At 46.1% G+C, this 22,380-nt stretch overlaps 1 protein-coding gene across 40 annotated transcripts in view; it reads left to right on the forward strand.

Annotated features, from left to right (window-relative positions):
• The window catches only part of nrcama (neuronal cell adhesion molecule a), a 529,817-nt gene that overhangs the window by 436,867 nt on the left and 70,570 nt on the right, over positions 1 to 22,380 (forward strand). For all 40 annotated transcript variants that reach the window (XM_072484330.1, XM_072484333.1, XM_072484335.1 and 37 more), the window contains 4 exons: positions 1,746 to 1,847; positions 13,892 to 14,089; positions 16,451 to 16,521; positions 18,980 to 19,205. In XM_072484330.1, coding sequence (XP_072340431.1) covers positions 1,746 to 1,847; positions 13,892 to 14,089; positions 16,451 to 16,521; positions 18,980 to 19,205 — 597 coding nt within the window. The remainder of the gene's footprint in view (positions 1 to 1,745; positions 1,848 to 13,891; positions 14,090 to 16,450; positions 16,522 to 18,979; positions 19,206 to 22,380) is intronic.

Below are 22,380 nucleotides of genomic sequence, written 5' to 3' on the forward strand. Positions count from 1 at the left end.
TCAATGTTCTCTTGTCAATCTCAGCTCAGTGCGAAAGCTTCACCTTTGAGTCAGAGCGCTGTGGACTCTCACCTCAAGCCAGAGGCCTGAGCAGGTCAACTAGGCTGACACTCCATGTCAGGGAATATTGCACAGTCGCAGGTGGATGAGACATTAAATAGAGGCTCCATCTGCCCACTCAGAATGACGTGACTTAAAGAAAATGAGTGTCATTCTCCTGGGTGTCCAGCCAATATTCCCCCCGCAAGCAACATCACTAAAATAGATTATCTGGTCATTATGGCGTTGCTGCTTGTGGAATCTTACTGGGTGCTAATTGGTTGCTAATATAACAGTGATTACACTTCATCAAGAACTTTGTAGACTGGCTTAAAACAATCCATCTCCGGGGATCTATCTGGATTTATCCCAGAACATTAAGGAAGGCAAGAAGGCTTAGATAGGGTGGATGTAGGGAAGTTGTTTCCATTAACAGGGGAGACTAGGACCCGGGGGCACAGCCTTAGAATAAAAGGGAGTCACTTTAGAACAGAGATGAGGAGAAATCTCTTCAGCCAGAGAGTGGTGGGTCTGTGGAATTCATTGCCACAGAGGGCGGTGGAGGCCGGGACGTTGAGTGTCTTTAAGACAGAAGTTGATAAATTCTTGATTTCTCGAGGAATTAAGGGCTATGGAGAGAGAGCGGGTAAATGGAGTTGAAATCAGCCATGATTGAATGGTGGAGTGCACTCGATGGGCCGAATGGCCTTACTTCCACTCCTATGTCTTATGGTCTTATGGCTAGGGAGAAGATTTGTGAGGGCATTATTTTTGCTGAATAACAACATTAGCGAGACAGCAGAAAATTCAAAACCATTGAATGTGTTGCCAATATTAAAAATGGCTGACAAACCAAACTCCGGCAAGTACAGATTCATTAGTCTTCCCTCCATGTGTAAATGGTGGCATTGGTTTCCAGGAATACCATAATTATCCAGTTAGCAGGCGACAGCATGGACAGTCCTGCCTGAACAGAGGCTTTGAACTCTTTGAGGCTGTGACAACCGAAGAGGACTGTGGGAAGCCCTGTCACATGGTATGCCTCACTTCCAAAAGGCTCCTGGTAAAGATCAACGCAAGAGGATATCAATTAAAAAGGAGGTTGTGCAGGTTCAACCTAAACCCTGGTTGAAGGGTAGGAAGCATCAGGTTCTCCTCAGAGGCGTTGCGCCTTAAGCCCTGTTTATTAAACTGAAGCAAGTGAATTCTCAGGACTCATAGGCTGATCTCCTCTTTTGAGGGGGAGAGCTTTTGAGGGTTGGTTTAACCTGAGGATCACCTCAGACGAGCGGCAAGGTTGAGAAGGCGGGGTCTTCATGATTAACCTCAGCCAGTACGGGCTGTTAAGGTTGCTCTGCATCACAAACAAGCCAGCCAACCAACTGAGCTAACCGACCATCATCTGCAGCACCCCCCCCCTCCCGCCCCAGCCACTTCACTATGAAGAGCTGCAATGGGGTGCAATGTTCAGGATTGAACGCAGGTCATTTTAGCCTCCCCGGGTATTTGCATAGTCCTCTTCTGCTGAAGCCTTGATGGCTGCGGCTGCTGCGCCAGATGTCAACCTGCTGGGTGTGAAAGAGGCCCGTGTGCATGCTGCCGTGCCACCCATCATTCTATGCGTCCACGCCTGACTCTGATTTGTGACAGGATTTGTCCGTGTTCGAGCATTCCTGTTTTTAAATTGAACATCGTTTCTCCCACAGATCATCCCGATCCACCTGCAGACCTGGAGTTAACCAATCCTCAAGACAGGAGCGTGCAGCTGTCATGGATACCAGGAGATGATAATAACAGTCCCATTACAAGTATGTTTTGAAAAGGCTTCACTGGGCCTCAAATCCGGAAGAGGCTCCGTACCTCAGACTGTTTCCTGTTCCATCCTTCCCTTCCGGTTCGATCGTGGCTGATCTGTACCTCAACTCTATGCTTTATGTCTTTGCTTTCCTTCATACTTCTATCAGTCTTAATATTGAACAGCCGGTTGAGCTCTAGATTTCACGGCTTTTTGATGGGGATTGTGCCAAATTCCCATGAGCCTTTGTGTGGAGAAAGTGCTTCCTAACATAGAACATAGAACACACAGTGCAGAAGGAGGCCATTCGGCCCATCCAGTCTGCACCGACCCACTCAAGCCCTCACTTCCACCCTATCCCCATAACCCAATAATCCCTCCTAACCTTTTTGGACATGAACGGCAATTTATCACGGCCAATCCACCTAACCTGCACGTCTTTGGACTGTGGGAGGAAACCCATTGTTATGGGTCCGGGTTTACAGAACCCCAAAGTGTTTCATGGAGTTCAACCGACCCAAAACTTTTAATAGATTGTGGTGTGAGAAGCACACAGCGTACTCTCCAGGTGTGATACAGCAATTATGTGCAAATGTTTTTTTAAAACAAAACAATGTTTATTTTATGAACTCAAGTTAACATTGAATATCTTAACACCCATTACTTCAAAGATAACCCCAAAAGACTACAACACTAAATAATCCTTCAAACTGTTCCTTTAAACATCCAAAAGACTTCAAACCTTCAAAAATAATAACACATTAGGTTACAGTCAATATATTTATACTCTTTGGATTGCAGACATCAACAGACCAGCTCTGTGATTCTTCCTGCAGCTCTCAGCAAAACACACAGACACTCCCAGCTGCCTTCTCAAACTGAAACTCAAAAAAGCAGAAGTGAGCTCAGCTTCCCGCCGCCCCCTCTGACATCACTTCAGTAATATGATCAGCTCCATTTCTTAAAGGTACATTGCTTAAACATCCATTTCTTAAAGGTACTCTCACATGACACCTCCCCCCAAGAAAAAAAAACGATCAACTTCAAGATGGTTTCATTTTTCACCTTTGCACCATCAATTAAGAAATGCACACAGTAGAAACACTTTACCGATTCAAAAGAAACAACACACGCAAACAGGCATAATAATATAGTCCATTTTCTTTCCCCGTTCTTCTTCCTCCAACCGAAATCCTTCTCGATTGATAGTCTCTTTGAACAAGAAAGTCTCTGCACGATCCATCCATTCCTCTCCGCCTCGGCATTTCTCTTTAAAGTTAGATACTTCAGTTCAACCTGATCACAAGAGACCCTTGCAATTCTCCAATACAGGAGTATCGGTTACCACAGCTTTCAGGCAGTCAAATGCATGCTGAAACTCCGCTGTCCATTGAATTTTTTAATAAGTTTCTTCAGCATGTCCGTCAGTGGAGCAATCACGTTACAAAACTCTTGCACAAATGTTCGATCAAATCCACTCATGCCACAAAATCGAATTATTTCCTGTCGTGTCGAGGGAATTGGAAACTCCCCAAGAACTTTCGTTTTCACATCCCGTCGGACCAATCGACCCTGTCCGATTGTATGGCCAAGGAAAGTGACTTGGGCTTTTCCAAAGTCACTTTTGGCTAGGTTTATCACCAAACCTGCCTCCTGAAGTCGATTGAATAACTCCATAAGATGTTTTAAATGTTCTTTCCATGTCTGGCTGAAAACTACCAGATCGTCGATGTACACCGCACAATTGGGTAATCCTGAAACGACTGTATTAGTTAACCGTTGAAATGTGGCTGGTGCGCTTTTCATGCCAAATGGCATAACTTTGAATTGGTATATACCATCTGGAGTCACAAAAGCTGCAATCTCCTTCGCCCTTTCGGATAAAGGTACCTGCCAGTAACCTTAAAGTAAATCCAATTTGGAAATTGTTATAACCTGCCTGCTTACCATTGGCTGGGGACTAATGACAATCCCACAATCCTGTGGGAGTATGAGCTTCCCCAATGAGGGGGCGGAGAAATCATTAGCAGACTCCCTGTATAAATAAAGCTGGCCAGTTTGGAACCAGCAAGGAAGGAGTGAGCAGCGAGCGAAGTTGCTGCTGCTGTTGTGTATATATATATATATATATATATATGTTATTATAAATAAATGTTATTTCTTTGTATCCTTAAAAGTCGTGCTGGATTCTTAGTGGCCCTCCCAAAACTGGCGACGAGGGTTAAAGTGAAAATAGCTGTCTACACTGCTGAAGCCACTTCCCTGGATTTTTGTTGGATGGATACAGGTTGGAAGTTGTTTTCTATTACACTATGCCTCTATGGACGTTTGGATGTTTTTGATGCTGTGCTGGAAAGCTGGAACCAGTACGCACAACGGATGCGTTACTATTTCCGGGCAAACAATATCACCGAAAACGAGCGCCAGGTGGTCATATTGCTCACTGCCTGCGGCCCGCATACGTTTGGGGTGATTAGGAGCCTTACGTACCCAGCTGCGCTGGACACCAAAACGTTTGATGAACTTTTGAATTTGGTGGGGCACCATTTTAACCCAACCCCGTCCACGATAGTCCAACGTTACCGGTTTAATACCGCTGAGAGGACCCCAGGAGAATCCCTTGCCGACTTTCTATCCAGGCTACGCAGGATTGTGGAGTACTGTGACTATGGTGAGACCTTGTCAGAAATGTTACGCGACCATTGCTTTGCGATATTAACAATGCGGCCACCCACCGAATGTGGTTAGCTGAGCCAACATTGACTTTTCAACAGGCCATTCAAATAGTATTGTCCCGAGAGAGCGCAGAATGAGGAGTGCAGGAGTTACAGGGAATGGAAGTGCGTGCCTTGGGGCGCAACCCCTTCCGTCTGAAAACGTCCCCCCGCACTCCTGCGGTACCTTGGGCGAGGCGATGTCCGGATCGACGCCAGTGGCCGTCGGACATTCCTCCCCGAAGGGAGCCTTCTCCAGAACCAATGGACGAGGAGCAATGTCCGTGTCAGATTTGTAGGCGCCGGCCCCGTCGTGGACGCCGGTCCTGGGGGCGGCAGAGGCGCCGTCGTTCCGACCGAAACTGGGACCAGCCCAGGGGCCGTAACTGGGACCAGCCCAGAGGCCGTACCTTCCATGTGGATGAACCTGCGGCGACTACTCCTGAGGACTTGGAGACAGAGGATGACTGCTTGCAGCTGCATTGTGTGGCAGCTCCACATGTGGCCCCCATTAAGGTGACAGTACGGGTCAATGGTCACCCGCTTGAGATGGAGTTGGACAGTGGCGCAGCGGTCTCCGTGATCGCCTAGAGGACATTCGACCGCATCAAGCAGGCGATACAGACCCTTACATTAACCGACACACAGGCCAGGTTGGCCACCTACACGGGGGAACCATTGGACACTGCAGGAACTACAATGACTCCTGTTGTTTATGGACGCCAGGAGGGGCATTTCCCACTTATCGTGGTGCGCGGCCATGGGCCCAGCCTGTTGGGTCAGGACTGGTTGCGCCATTTGCGGTTGCTGTGGCAGCACATCCTCCAAACAGTTTCTGGAGGTTTGACTGAGGTGCTCGGACGACACCCAGATGTATTCCATCCCAGTTTGGGGAAAATAAAAGGGACCGTAGCCCGTATCCAAGTCGAACCAGGAGCCACACCGCGCTATTTCCGGGCGCGCCCGGTGCCTTACACCTTGCTCGAAAAGGTAGAAGGGGAGCTCACTCATTTGGAGACTTTGGGTATTATCAGGCCCATCCGTTTCACTGACTGGGCAGCACCAATTGTACCTGTAATGAAGCCAGATGCAACGGTTCGCTTGGGCAGCGACTATAAACGTACAGTGAATACGGCTTCCCGACTCGACCGATATCCAATGCCTCGCATAGAGGATCTCTACGCAAAGCTTGCAGGCGGACTCTCATTCACAAAATTAGATATGAGTCACGCCTACCTACAGTTGGAGCTGGACCCTGCCTCCCGACCATATGTAATGATTAATACACACCGGGGCCTGTATGAATATACACGTTTGCCCTTTGGAGTATCCTCTGCCTGCGCTATTTTTCAACAGGTTATGGAGGGCATTTTTGAGAGGTTTGCCGCGTGTCGCTGTCTACTTAGATGATGTTTTGATCACAGGGACATCGCAGCAGGAACGTTTGGAAAATCTGGAGGCTGTCCTTAGACGCTTTTCGGAGGCTGGAGTCCATTTACGTCGCACAAAGTGCCTTTTTCAGGCGAAGGAAGTAGCCTACCTGGGTTATCGGGTGGACCGCAAAGGTTTGCACCCCATTGCAGAGAAGGTGCGCGCGATTCAACAGGCCCCCGCCCCAACTGACACTTCGCAACTTTGTTCTTTTCTCGGCCTTGTAAACTATTACGGGATGTTCCTCCCCAATCTGCCAACTACGCTGCACATTCTGCGAAAGAAAAATCACACCTGGGTTTGGGGTCAGCCGCAAGAAACCGCTAAAACAACAATTGTCGTCGTCGTCTGGGTTACTAACCTACTATGATCCTGGAAGGCCATTGCTCATCACATGTGATGCATCCCCGTATGGTATTGGGGCCGTCCTGTCCAACAAGATGGAGAACGGGGCCGAGCGGCCGATAGCTTTCGCCTCCCGCACATTGACTGCAGCGGAAAAAAAGTACGCGCAAATCGAGAAGGAGGGCCTGCCGGTGGTCGTTGCGGTGAAACGTTTCCACCAGTATGTGTACGGCCGCCACTTCACCTTCGTGACTGATCATAAGCCTGGGACTCTTCAGAGAGGATAAGCCAATACTGCCCATTGCTTCCGCACGGATCCAGCGCTGGGCTTTGTTGCTCGCTGCATACGAGTATTCTCTGGAGCACAAACCAGGTACGCAGATAGCGAATGCCGACGCACTGAGCCGATTGCCTTTATCGACCGGCCCCATGTCGACCCCCACAACCAGTGAGGTGGTTGTAACCCTAAATTTTATGGACACCTTGCCTGTCACGGCATCACAGATCCTTCTATTAATCGACGCCCAGTCTAAATAGCTAGAGGTGCATAAGATGCTTGGCACAACGTCCTGCGCAACAATTGAGAAGTTGCGTTTGTCTTTTCATACGCATGGCCTCCCTGAGGTGCTGGTCATGGATAACGGCACTCCATTCACAAGTGAGGAGTTTGCGACGTTCATGAAGATGAACGGCATACGCCATAACCGCACTGCCCCTTACAACCCGGCTTCAAATGGGTTGGCTTAGCGCGCAGTGGAGACATTCAAACGAGGCCTAAAGAAGCAGTCTTCCGGGTCAATGGACACTAGACTGGCTCGCTTTTTGTTTTCGTATGGGACCACCCCTCATGCGGTGACTGGGGTAGCTCCCGTTGAACTCCTAATGGGCCAGAGACTTCGCACCCGCCTTAGCATGGTTTTCCCGGACATTGGCGCAAAAGTACGCCACACACAAGAACGGCAGGGACATGGTTTTTCTCGGCATTGGCCGATTCGGCAGTTTGCGCCCGGTGACCCAGTGTTCGTTCGGAATTTTGCTTGTGGTGCCCAGTGGGTCCCTGGCGTAATCCTTCGCCAAACGGGCCCTATATCTTACCAGGTGTAAGCCCAGGGTCGTGTCCAGCGCAAACATGTAGACCACGTTCGGTCCAGAAGACTATCCCTTCCAAAGATTCCCCGCCCCTGGAGCTCATTTCTACAGCCACAGAGACAATGGAAAGTAGTCCTCACAATCTTCCTCTGGTGCCTCACTCAAAGCCTGCGCAGGTCGTTACAGAACAGCTTGGAGACAGAGACACCGAGATGACGGAGGCAGCAGACTCTGACTCCGAGCTGGAGACACAGGACGCATCAGAGGGGGAATCCTCAGGCCCACGGGCCGTGGATGTACAACCGTTACGCCGTTCATCACGGAAGCGCCGGTCTCCGTCTCGTTGCACGCCGCCCGATCCAGCGCCTCATGCAAATGGTGTCCGGCCTGCGGCAAAGCTAGTCCGACGCCCTCCTTCGCCAGGGTCTTCGGTGGATTCCTTGGACTTTGGGGGGAGGAGGGATGTTATAACCTGCCTGCTTACCATTGGCTGGGGACTAATGACAATCCCACAATCCTGTGGGAGTATGAGCTTCCCCAATGAGGGGGGCGGAGAAATCATGAGCAGACTCCCTTTATAAATAAATATGGCCAGTTTGGAACCAGCAAGGAATGAGTGAGCAGCAAGCGATGTTGCTGCTGTTGTATATATGTTATTGTAAATAAATGTTATTTCTTTGTATCCTTAAAACTCGTGCTGGATTCTTCATGGCCCTCACAAAAGAAATAAAAGCGGATTGTCCCACTTTCTCAATGCATTCCTCCAAATGTGGGCTAGGATAAGAGTCCGTTCTTGTAACTGCATTCACCTTTCTATAGTCCACACACAACCATTGGGTACCGTCTGGTTTAGGTACCATCACTATGGGTGAGCTCCATTGGCTCCAACCCACTTCAATTATGTCAATTTTAAGCATACTCTCAATCTCTTTGTTAACCTGTGCCAATTTTAAAGGGTTAAGTCTATATGGATGATGTTTGATTGGAACAGCATTTCCCACATCTACATCATGTGTAGCCATTTTAGTACTTCCCAATTTATCTCCACAAACCTGCCCATGTGATATCAATAACATTTTCAGGTCAGTTTGTTTTTCCTCTGGAAGATAACTCAACAATTTATCCCAATTTTTAAGAACATCCTCATTTTCCAATTTAATTTCAGGTATGTGAAATTCACAGTTATCTGGATTTGGTTTGTCACTTTGAGTTAGAATCATTAAAACCCACCTCATTTTTCTCTCCTTCCCTTTCAAAGTACCTTTTAAGCATATTCACATGACACACTCGGTGAATCTTCCTTCTATCTGGTGTTTTTAACCACATAATTCACCTCACTTAATTTCCTTTCAATCTGATAAGGTCCATGAAACCTAGCTTTTAAAGGTTTACCTACCACTGGTAACAACAGTGGTACCAGCCTCCCCGAACAGGCGCCGGAATGTGGCGACTAGGGGCTTTTCACAGTAACGTCATTAAAGCCTATTTGTGACAATAAGCGATTTTCATTTCATTTCATTTTTCAACACTAAAACTTTATCTCCACTGGCAAAACTACAAACTTTGGAGTTCTTGTCCGCTACCCGTTTCATCACATTTTGTGCAACTTTCAAATGTTGACTAGCCAATTCACGTGCTCTATTTAATCGTTCCCTAAAATTTGACATGGAATCCAATAATGTAATTTCCGATTTCTCACCCACCAATTTTTCTTTAATCAACTTAAGTGGCACTCTTACCTCATGACCAAAAATTAGTTCAAAAGGACTAAATTTGGTTGACTCATTAGGTGCATCCCTAATTGCAAACAGTACTACTGGAATTCCTCTTTCCCAATCCTCTGGACAATCTTGACAATAAGCCCTCAACATTGTCTTTAATGTCAGATGCCACCTTTCTAACGCTCCCTGCGATTCTGGATGGTACGCAGTTGATTTAAATTGTTTTATTCCTAAACTATCCATAACTCCTTTGAATAACTTTGAGGTAAAATTTAATCCTTGATCCGATTGAATTTCTGTGGGTAGTCCATAACTAGTAAAGAATTTAATAACTCCTCCATAATCCTTTGAGCTGTAATATTACGTACTAGAATGGCCTCTGGAAATCTAGTAGACACATCCATTATAGTCAAAAGATATTGATTCCCACTTTTTGTTTTAAGAAGCTGTCCTACACAATCAATTAGGACCCTTGTAAAAGGTTCCTCAAATGCTGGAATGTGTATTAAGGGCACTGGTTTTATCACTGCTTGAGGTTTCCCTATCTCTTAACATGTGTGACATGATTGACAAAATTTAACTACATCTTTATGTAGTCCAGGCCAATAAAAATGTTTCTGGATTTTAGCTTGAGTTTTCCTTATCCCCGAATGACCTCGCAACACCTACTTTCTATACCCTACCGGCAATATTACTTGATGAACTTCTGCCCACTTTTCATCCGCCTGCATATGTACAGGTCTCCATTTTCTCATCAAGAATCACTTTTACGGTAATACTCTGGTATACACTCAGATTCCTCTTCCGTATATGCTTTCTGATATATCTTTTTTATTTCTACATCTTTCTTTTGTAACTCCGCCAATTTTCCTGAACTAAAAATATCTGCCTCATCCTCCACCTGTTCTTGTTCTTTTTCAACCATCTGATCAAAAATCGTTTCTGATAACTGCACTTCCATTTCATCTTCACTCTTTGATTTATCCTCTTGTCTTAACTGTGACTTTGCGACCTTGTTACTGCACAATCCGGAAAAATCCCAGGATATTCGTCCTTCAACACTTCAGTTGTCTGATTTTCCACTGGCTTATCAACCACAGTAGGCATCACTCACACCTGCGATCCAGCTATATCATTACCCAAGATAAACTGTATTCCTGGACAAGATAGTTTCTCACTTACTCCTACTACCACTTTGCCACTCTTCACTAGACTTTCCAACCTTACCTTATATAATGGAACGCTACTCCTCTCACCCTGAGTTCCACATATTACCACCTTTTCTGGCAACATTCTTCCCAAACGACATAACTCCTCATCTCTTACCATTAAAGATTGACTAGCTCCCGTATCTCTTAAAATTGTGACTTCTTTAACTGCTCCTCCTGATACACATGAGTAAACTTTACGCACACAAGTAAATTGTTTAAAGAGATCTGGCACTGTCTTATCAATCACCTCTTGATCAGGCTGTACAATCTTTTACACCTTCTTCGCTTCACTTGGGCTTCCTTTACCACTTTAACAAACCCCACTGTCTTATCCTGTTTTACCACATCAGCCTTCCCAGTGCTTTACTTCAACCATCAACACTGTGACTTTACATGGCCTAGTTCATTACAGTGAAAACATTTAAAGCTTTTCATTTATTTTCCACCTTCCTGGATCTCTTTTTAAATCTGAGGTACACTCTCCTTATTATCTCCCATCAGATCACCTTTACCTTTACCACGAGTATTTCTCATGTCCCCAGTTTCTGTCCCTCACAGGCTGAAACTGATGTTGGAAACCAAGCTTTGATTTATGAACTAATTCATAATCATCTGCCATTTCTGCTGCTAACCTCACAGTTTTAACCCTCTGCTCTTCCACATGAGTTCTCACTACATCAGGAATTGATTTTTTAAACTCCTCCAAAATTATAATTTCTCTGAGAGCTTCATACGTTTGGTCTATTTTCAAAGCCCTTATCCACTTATCAAAATTACTTTGTTTGTGCCTTACAAACTCCATGTATGTTTGACCAAATTCTTTCCTTAAATTTCTAAACCTTTGTCTGTAAGCTTCAGGCACTATCTCATATGCACCTAAGATGGATTTTTTCACCTCCTCATACGTTCCAGATACCTCCTCCGGTAGTGATGCAAAGACTTAACTAGCTCTACCTACCAGCTTTGTTTCAATCAGTAATACCCACATGTCCTGTGGCCATTTCATTTGTTTCGCTACCTTCTGAAATGAAATGAAAACGGCTTCTACCTCCTTCTTGTCAAACCTTGGCAATGCTTGGACATATTTAAATAGATCCCCACCAATCCCCACCAAGCCTTCGACTTTGATGCTCTTTCTCATTATCCTCATCACTATCATCCAACTGTACGTTTCCCTTTACATCTGCCAATTTTAACTGACTGTCATGTTTCATGGTCATTTTCTGAAGTTCAAACTCTCTATCTTTTTCCCTGATCTGTATCTCCCTTTCTCTTTCTTTTTGTTCTGCGAGGGCTATTCTTTCTTTTTTCATTTCTACTCTCTCCTTTTCTTTTTCCTCTCTCTCTCTCTCTTTCTTTTTCCTCTCTCTCTCTCTTTCTTTTTCCTCTCTACCACTTTCGTATTCAAGCTGCTTTAATTCTTTCTCATGTTCCATTTGTTTAATTTTCAACTGAATTTTTGCCATTTCCAATGAATCAAACGGTATCTCAGGCAACTTTAAATGCTTAACCACTGTCATAATTACCTCCTCTTTCGCATTTTGTCAGGTAATGTTAACTGCAATATTTTTGCCAAATCTAACAGCCTTCTTTTAGTCTCTGTCCGTAAGGTACTGCGTGTGACCGTCTCAACCCTCAAACATTTCTGAGCCTCTGAAAGAGCCATTGTCCACAACACACTCCCCACTTAAACTAAAATACCATACCTGAAAAGCAACCACAATATGCTCACCCCCCACTGTCTTTAAGTTCACTAAGCCAATCCAATAGATAGACTTTTATCCCCCTCAAGCCCCCATATTGTTATGGGTCCAGGTTTACAGAACCCCAAAGTGTTTCATGGAATTCAACCGACCCACAACTTTTAATAGATTGTGGTGTGGGAAGCACACGGCGTACTCTGCAGATGTGATTCAGCAATTCTGGACAAATGGTTTTCAAAACAATGTTTATTCTATGAACTCAAGTTAACCTTTTAAAAACAAACATTGAATATCTTAACACCCATTACTTCAAAGATAACTCCAAAAGACTACAACAATTAATACTCCTTCAAACTGTTCCTTTAAACATCCAAAAGACTTCAAACCTTCAAAAATAATAACACATTAGGTTACATTCAATATATTTATACTCTTTGGATTGCAGACATCAACAGACCAGCTCTGTGTTTCTTCCTGCAGCTCTCAGTAAAACACACAGACACTCCCAGCTGCCTTCTCAAACTGAAACTCAAAAAAGCAGAAGTGAGCTCAGCTCCCTCCCCCTCTGACATCACTTCAGTAATATGATCAGCTCCATTTCTTAAAGGTACATTGCTTAAACATCCATTTCTTAAAGGTACTCTCACATGACACCATGCAGACACGGGGAGAATGTGCAGACTCCACACAGACAGTGACCCAGCGGGGAATTGAACCTGGGACCCTGGCGCTGTGAAGCCACAGTGCTAGACACCTGTGATACCGTGCAGCCCTGAGCGGCCTGGCTCTAATTTTCAGGTTATGCTCCCTTATTCTTCACAACCTCACCTGAGGAAATGGTTCCCCTCTCTCTCTCCACCCTTTCTGCTCCATTTATCATTTTAAACACATTCCTTAAGTCAGCCCTCGATCTTCGAGACTGAAGCTTCCCGCTGCTGTGTCGGGAATATGACCATTCCTCTCTTACACTGGGGCCCTCGGACCAGGGGAGGTAGGATGTGGGGAAACAAGGTTTTGATAGAATGGCTGCATGGAGAATGCTTCCACATATAGTGAAGAGGCTAACATTATAACCTGGCCGCCAAGAGACCCAGGGAATTCTGAAGGAACCTCTCCATCCACAGCATAATGAGAATGGTTAAAGCAGAAGGGAATAAAGGGTTATGATGATAGATATATGAGGAATGACAGTCCGAGGCTCGAGTGGAGCATACACTGTGGCATGGACATGTTGGGCTGAATGGCCAGTTTCTGAGACATATACCCTATATAATCCTGTATAATTCTTTATTTAAAAAAAAAAGTTTAGAGTACGCAATTATTTTTGTCCAATTAAGGGACAATTTATTGTGGCCAATCCATCGCACATCTTTGGGTTGTGGGGGTGAGACTTGAGCAGATACGGGAGAATGTGCAAAGTCCACACGGACAGTGATCTGGGGCCGGGAGCGAACCTGGGTTCACAGCGCCATGAGGCAGCAGTGCTAACCACTGCGCCACCGTGCCACCCTTATATAGTTCTTTATCTCAGAAAGGTTCCCAGTCCCAGACCTCACATCGTCATTTATATTCAGCCCATTTGGTCAAAGAAAAGTTGGTCACTTACCCTGTTAGATCAGGGGAGAGAGGTTTGCGACATGGTGGCCTGGGCTGGTGATGGGCCATTGGGAGGATGTGTCTGAATTGGTGAACTTGACAGGGAACTGGCTGTACTTGAGTTGGGGATTGGGTCGAGAGGTGAGCCATGTTATTCCTGAAAGCTGAACTGTTTGGTAGAGGTGTAATGAATCCTTCTGAAATGGTTATCAGAATGGTTAGCGATTGACGCTGTTTTTCTCCTCAGAGTTCGCCATTGAGTACGAAGAGGATCATTTTGAGCCTGGAGTCTGGCATCATTTGACCGATGTTGGGGGGACACGAACAACGGCACAGCTGAAGCTCTCCCCCTTTGTCAACTACAACTTTCGAGTTGTTGCTGTCAACCGGATAGGCAGAAGTGAACCAAGTTTGCCGTCTGAGCACTACTTCACACAGCCAGCTGGTAAGACAGCATCTCAGCAGTGACTATGCTTTAAAATAATCATTGGTGTAATAGAAGACAATAGTTCGGAACTGGAGGTTCTGAACCAAAACCTTTGACTCAATAAGTAAAAGGATTATCTGTCCACTTATTCCTGTCTCATTTCTGACCTCCCAACTCTCGGGTCCTCTGTCACTCCTTAGCCTCGCTCCTCGTTTCTCCCAGTGATCCCATGTCCATTGCTCCTCCCAACTTTCTTCCAGTGTTCCGCCAGAGCATGGCCTTCCTCCTTCCGAAATCCTCGCCGCGTTGAAGTCGAGGTTCGCTGTGCCAATTCATTCTTTGACAAGGGCCTCATTGAGGGCACCAATGGGTTCATGGAGCAGCGACCTTCGCGTTGGCTGCTCTTGAGGGCCCGGGGCTCACCGAATTAACACGTTGGAGTTTGAAGAGTACTGGGAGTGCCGTGAGATGGAAAGAGCAGCTAGGACTTTGGAAAGCCGGAAATGGTGTCACCAATCACTTGCCGGCACTGGACTGACCTTTCAAGGCCCAAAATCAGTCTGTGCCATGTAAGCTGTCAGCCCCCAGTAGGGAAATTAGGAAACTGAAGCCTACAGCCCTCCCGTGCAGCTTCTTTCATGACTGGTGCTGAGCGAGTAGAATGTTCCTTAGGATCTCACATTGTGTTGCTGAGCGCAGGCACCATTGATTTAGAAATGGGGCCTCAACAAATTGTGGTGTCTCCTGATTGTACAGATCTGAAGAGTTACTGTACCAGCAGTACACATTGGTGGGGCATTTAACGTATTTGAAGGACAGAAAGATTATAGGTCACAAGTGAGCCTCTTTCTTGAACCACAGTCGTCTCTGTACCGAGGGTGCTCCCACTAAAGAGTTCAAGGAGTTTGACCCAGTGACGGTGAATGAACGGTGGTATAATACCAAGTCGATGGTGTGTGGTTGGAAAGGAGCTTGTAATAACCTTTATTTTTAATAATCTTTAATGTCACAAGTAGGCTTACTTTAACACTGCAATGAAGTTCCTGTGAAAAGCCCCTAGTCGCCACACTCCGGCGCCTGTTCAGGTACACTGAGGGAGAATTCAGAATGTCAAAATTACCTAACAGCACGTCTTTTGGGACTTGTGGGAGAGGCTGGAGCACCTGGAGGAAACCCACGCAGATGGGGAGAACGTGCAGACTCCGCACAGACAGTGACCCAAGCCGTGAATGGAACCTGGGACCCTGGCGCCGTGAAGCAACAGTGCTGACCACTGTGCTACCTTTGTAGATGGTGGCGTTCCCATATATCTGCTGCCCTTGTCCTATGAGTGGTGGATGTCACTGGTTTGTGAGATGCTATTGATCTGGGATCCTCCTTACACCTGTGATCTTGCTGACATGGCAGACTGGGCTGTTGTCAGATTTATGCAGATCACTGGGTGCCTTTTGTAGCTAGCTTCTATCATCCGGTATTCCCTATCAAGGGACCTAGCTTGTAACACCATTTTCGATACTGGTTAACATTCCTTTTCTCGCACGCTACGGGATTGAAATGTTTTGTTTTTAAGGAACAACATCGAAGGCTACAAGTAACCCTCATGTCCGATGAATAGCTGAACTTTATACAACAAGCAAGGTGACAGATTTGGTGCCCACTTTGTGCAGATTTGGCTGCCCTCAGCAGTTAGTGCTGTACGATTGAACCGAGTGTCTCAAGGAGGAAGGTTAGCCAGCTTCCCACTCCACATCGCTCTTCAGCGACTCCTGCTCAAAGTGAGTGTTGGGTGAGGACAGTCTGATGGACTGACTGCTCAGCTGCAGTTGACCCAGATAATTCTGTCCTCTATAGAACACAGAACATACAGTGTAGAAAGACGCCATTTGGCCCATTGAGTCTGCACCTACCCACTTAAGCCCTCACTTCCACTCTATCCCTGTAACCTAATCACTCCATCTGACCTTTTTTGATTACTATCATGGCCAATCCACCTAACCTGCACGTCTTTGGACTGTGGGAGGAAACCGGAGCACCCGGAGGAAACCCACGCAGACACGGGGAGAACGTGCAGACTCCGCACAGACAGTGACCCAGCAGGGAATCAAACCTGAGACCCTGGCGCTGTGAAACCACAGTGCTATCCACTTGTGCTATGGTGCTGCCCCAAATGGTCGACTAATCAATGGGCACTTGCTACGTAGGATTGTCGAAGAATATTGGCCCTCAATGTACACGAGGAAAACATAAAGCCAACATTGACTGACTTTCCCCGACACCATGCAGGTAAAATCAGCAATTCTGTCAGGCAGGAGCTGTGTAAATAAAAGTGGTACTTTCTCCATGTTTACCTTTGTGCTAAACTCTGTTTGGTTCTTGTAGCCCCTGATGAAAATCCCTCAGAAGTTCAAGGGATGGGGAGTGAACCCAACAATCTGGTGATCACCTGGGAGGTACGCAAACTCTTTATTGTGTTGGACTAATTTGTATGTCTGGATGGTCTCGTGTGCGCGTGTGTGTACATGTACGAATGTGTGTGTGCACTTATATGTGTGCACGTGTGTGTGTGCATGCACTTATAATATATTTGATTTAATCATTGTTAATACAATAGGAAGGACACAGAAATTGTTCCAGTGACTATTTAATGCACATTTCCCCTTTATATCATGCACACATAGAGATCTGTGAATTTCTGGTATGCTGAGGTGAAGCAGTTTGTCTGGGGGTTTTGAACCAGCTCTATAAAAATTGCGTTAAAAGTTGGGGGATTTATTGGTCCAGTGGGTTAGGCACAGACGATTCACCTCTGGGGCCCTTCAAACCATAGAACATAGAACATACAGTGCAGAAGGAGGCCATTCGGCCCATCGAGTCTGCACCGACCCACTTAAGCCCTCACTTCCACTCTATCCTTGTAACCCAATATCCCCTCCTAACCTTTTTGGTCACTAAGGGCAATTTATCATGGTCAGTCCACCTAACCTGCACGTTTTTGGACTGTGGGAGGAAACCGGAGGAAACCCACGCAGACACGGGGAGAACGTGCAGACTTCGCACAGACTGTGACCCAGTGGGGAATCGAACCTGGGAACCCGGATGCTGTGACGCCACAGTGCTATTAACTTGTGCTACCGTGCCGCCCACACGGTGATCACCAATTGATCATTTCGGAATCTCCTGCGGCACACAGCTGATTTGACGTAAAAGTGACAGGCTAACTCAAGAGACCACAGTTTGGCAGCTGAGGTACAGGAAGATGTCAAACTATCTCGTTTCCCTCGAGATACGAAAGTAAAAGTTGCGCGAGGGGCAAAGGATGAATCACCTCAGCCAGTACGAGAACTGAACCCACGCATCATGAACCAGTCGTCATTGAGCTAACTGATCCTCAAGCTATAAACCTCAGACAATAGGCTAGTGATCTGTTCCAGAATTTACTAGCTATGGAAAAAGATGACAGTCTGCCTTAGAGCACCACTAGGTGTGGAAAGTGAATTGGATGGAAACTGTCTTGTTGGGGGTCCTTCTCTCCTCAGCATGAAAGCAAATTGTTGTCATATCCGTTAGGAAGCTGTACTCCGCATCTAACTGCCCTCGGCCTGCAAGGGCCTGATTATGATGATAACATGCCTCACTTGGTCAAATACAAATATTTGTATTCGGGGCAGCACGGTAGCACAAGTGGATAGCACTGTGGCTTCACAGCGCCAGGGTCCCAGGTTCGATTCCCCGCTGGGTCACTGTTTGTGCGGAGTCTGCACGTTCTCCCCGTGTCTGCGTGGGTTTCCTCCGGGTGCTCCGGTTTCCTCCCACAGTCCAAAGACGTGCAGGTTAGGTGGATTGGCCGTGATAAATTGCCCTTAGTGGCCAAAAAGGTTAGGAGGAGTTATTGTACTACAGGGATAGGGGGGGGAAGTGAGGGCTTAAGTGAGTCGGTGCAGACTCGATGGGCCGAATGGCCTCCTTCTGCACTGTATGTTCTATGTTCTATTATCAAAGAAGATGTTAATATATGGCAGATATTGTGATTCTCAACATCAAAGTCACTGTTTTTGTGTACTGCATGCAATGGAGAGTGGTCCTGAAATGCTGAGCTTTGAACTCTGCTAAATTCATATCTTCCTTGTGACAATTTACTGAGGAAACGCTAAGCTTAGCTTATCACTTGCCCACAGTTAAATACCCTTTCTTTCTGCTGCCCCACCCTTGCCTTCATTGTTGAGGTTCTTACTTAATCTTTTGACGAGTGAATCTTAAAGGATATAATTCCACAGGCATCAGTGGCGGACACCCCGATCCCACAACAGTAACTTGCCCAAGGATAGATTGTACACATATATATAAGGCCAGGCAGCCCAATCCTGCGCATTGTCCTAACATTATGGAGGGATAGTGCCAAGCCGCATTGCTGTTTTCCCATGAGGATCACCCACACTCAGAAGTCACTGGCTAAGAATCAGGAGCACTGGCTAACCTGCTCCTACCATGACAACACTAAGATCAGCTGTAGCCCCTCAGTTGCTGCATTAGGAATCTCAAAACTGGTCTGGTCTGTGTGACTTACACATGGCGGTGCGGTACACGTAACGCCAGGGGGGTGCACGTAACGGTAGGCGGTGCGGTGCACGTAACGGCAGACAGTGCGGTGCCCTCTACCTTGAGGGTTCGTAGGGGATCAAAATTAATTCAGTAGATCGCTCTGACTCCCTGATTAACATGTTATAACTACCTACCTTTTGTACGAGGTGATTTTCACTCCACTAGAAATGGGTTTCGCTTGAAGGAGGTTGGTGAATCAGGATTGATCGTATGATCCAGGTCTCCTGTTGCCCTGGGCAAGAATTACCCCCTGACATTGAACTTAGTTCTGTCATTCCGTAACTGGATGTTTGGTGTTGTTTTTTTCAGCCTTTGAAAGGTGTCCAATCCAATGGGCCAGGTCTGACTTACAAAGTTAGCTGGAGACAGAAGGTCGGTGACGATGAGTGGACCTCGGTGATGGTCGCCAATGTTTCAAAATACATCGTCTCAGGCACGCCGGAGTTCTCTCCATATGAGTTGAAAGTGCAGGCGTTTAATAGCCTTGGAGCTGCCTCAGAGCCTGAAGTTGTAACCGGATACTCTGGCGAGGATTGTAAGTAACTGTGGTCTTCAGTCGGGTTAGTCTGATTGTTTTAGCGTTTAATTTTAATGACAAATTATTCTCAGCAATCCTTTGCATGACTGGAGGGGGGCCTGACTGCAGATATCACAAATTCACAGCTCAAAATGGTGAGGGCATACAACTTCTCAAGAGACAGGAGCAGGAGGAGATCATACAGCCCATCGGTGCTGCTGCACCTTTCAATACGATCTTGGCTGATCTTTGGCTACAACTCCACCTTCCCGCCCACTTCCCATATCCCTTGGTTCCCCCAAGAGACTACAAATCTGTCTACCTCTGCCTTAAATGTATTCAACGATGGGACATCCATTACTCAAACTTCAATAACCTTGTGGGCGGAGGCTGTGACCAGTGTTGTTCTCCAGAGCAGAAAGCACCTGGCTGGATTATCAGTTCATGTTGAGGTGTCTGCTCTTGGCAGAGGCAATGATTCTGGCACTAAAGTTTCTCTCAGTGCCCTAGGGCACTGGAGGGGGACATCTGAAGGATGACCTACTCCCAAGCTCTACCCCCCTCTACAGATGTGGAGATGCCGGCGTTGGTCTGGGGTGAGCACAGTACGAAGTCTTACAACACCAGGTTAAAGTCCAACAGGTTTGTTTCGATGTCACTAGCTTTCGGAGCGCTGCTCCTTCCTCAGGTGAACCTGAGGAAGGAGCACCCCTCTACAGAGATAGGGGATGAACTGGTCGTAATCTTCCTTAAATTCTGGAAAGGTCCCAGAGGATTGGAAACTGCCAATGAACCTTTGTTCAAAACAGGAGAGAGACCAAAAAAAACAAGTAAATATAGGCCAGGGAAAATGTTAGAGTCCATCATAGGCTACGAATCCTGAAGCGAGTAACTCACCACCTGACTTCCCAAAGCGTGTCTGCCATTTACAAGACACAAATCAGGAGTGTGATGGAGTCCTCCCCATTTTCCTGGATGACCGCAGCTCCAACAACACTCAGCAACAACGCTCAGCACCATCCAGAACAAAGCAGCTCACTTGATTGGTACCCCTTCCACTAACATTCACTTCCTCCACCACCAACGCACAGTGGCAGCCGTGTGTACCATCTACAAGATGCAATGCAGGAACTCACAAAGGCTCCTTAGGCAGCACCCTCCAAACCCACGACCACTACCGTCTAGAAGGACAAGAGCAGCCGATACATGGGAACTCCACCACCTAGAATTTCCCATCACTCACCACCCTGACTTGGGAATATATCACTGTTCCTTCACTGTTGCTGGATCAAAATCCTGGAGCTCCCTTCCTAATAGCACAGTGGATGTACCTACACCACATGGATTGCAACAGTTCCATAAGGAAGTTCACCACCACCTTCTCCAGGGCAATTAGGGATGGGCAATAAGCGCTGGCCTTGCATATAAAGGATGTATTGCAGAGCATTTAGAAATGCATAATATAATCATGCAGAGTCAGCATAGCTTCATGAAGGGGAAATTATGCCTGACAAATTTATTAGAATTCCTTGAAGTGGTAACGAACCGAGAAGATGAAAGGGAACCAGTAGGTGTGATACACTTGAATTTCCAAAAAGTGTTCAATAAGGTTCCCCACAAAAGGCTACTTAATACAATAAGAGCCCATGGTGTTGGGGATTGGCATGGATAAAGGATTGGCTAACTAATAGAAGACAGAGAGTTGGGATAAGAGGAGCATATTCAGGATGGTAACCTGTAAATAGTGGAGTGCCACAGGGATCATTGCTGGGGCCACAATTATTCACAATATATATTAATGACTTGGACGAGGGAAGTGAATTGCCAACTTTGCAAATGACACAAAAAGAGATGAGACGGCAAGTGGTGAAGATGTCAGAGTCTACAGAGGGATGTAGACCGGTTAGGTGAGTGGAGAAAAAAACTGGTTAGTGGAATATAATGTAGGAAAATGTGAAGCTATGCACTTTGGTAGGACGAATAAAGGAGCTGAATATTATTTAAAAGGAGAGAGATTGCAGAAAGCTGCAGCACAGAGGGATATGGGGTTTCTCGTGCATAAATCATAAAAAGCTAGCATGCAAGTTCTGCAGGTAATTGGAAGGTAAATGGACTGTTGGCCTTTATTTCAAAGGAAATGGCGTATGAAAATAGGGATATCCTGCTAAAACTATACTAGGCACTAGTTAGACCACACCTGGAATATTGTGAACAGTTTTGGTCCTCTTATCTAAGGAAAGATACCCTGGCATTGGAAGCAGTCTGGAGAAGATTAACTAGGTTGATCCTGGCTATGGAGGGATTTTCTTGTGAGGAGAGGTTAAGTAGATTGGCCCTGTACTCATTGGAGTTTAGAAGAATGAGAGGTGACCTTATTGAGACAAATGGGATTCTCAGGGGGACTTGACAGGGTAAATGCTGAGAGAATGTTTCCTCTTGTGGGAGAGTCTAAGACCAGAAGGCATAATCTCAGAGCAAGGGGTCGTCATTTAAGACGGGATGAGGAGGAATTTCTTCTCTCAGATGGTCATGAATCTGCGGAATGCTTTTCCGCAAAGAGCTGTAGAGGCTGGAACGTTACGTATGTTCAAGGCTGAGATGGACAGAGTTTTACTCAGCAAGGAGTTCAAGGGTTATGGGGATAAGGTGGGAAAGTGGTTGAGGATTATCAGGTCAGCCGTGATCTCATTGAATGGCGGAACAAACTTAAATGGGCCGAGTGGCCGCCTGGCCTTCGTTTCCAAAACCTAGACCTTGCACATCCCAGCTGACATGTTTGATAATAGCTGAAATCGCAGCCTCACTGTGGTTTAATCATGAAGATTCAAGAATGATGCCAACATAGTGATTAACGGTTGACACCAATATCAAAGAGAAATCGGTCTAAACAAAGGCAGTAAATGTGACACCGCCAACCCTTATTTCTTTACAGCCAGTACAGAAGGGGCATTTTTTAGCCTGTTCTACCTTTAACCTTTTGCAATCATAGGAATGTTATGTTTTAATTTTATGACCAATTATTTTCCGATGTATCTGATGCACGATCAATTGCACAAAGACGAGAGTTGAATACAACTGAGGCTTTGTTACACTAAGATGTGTGGCCTCCTACAGCAGCTGGTGAAGGCTGCTGTATGGGGAGCACACATATTTATACTCCGCCTACTGGGCGGAGCCAGCAGGCTGGTACTAC

Source organism: Scyliorhinus torazame, chromosome 19, assembly GCF_047496885.1.
Source record: "Scyliorhinus torazame isolate Kashiwa2021f chromosome 19, sScyTor2.1, whole genome shotgun sequence".
In the NCBI taxonomy this organism is placed as follows: Eukaryota; Metazoa; Chordata; class Chondrichthyes; order Carcharhiniformes; family Scyliorhinidae; genus Scyliorhinus; species Scyliorhinus torazame.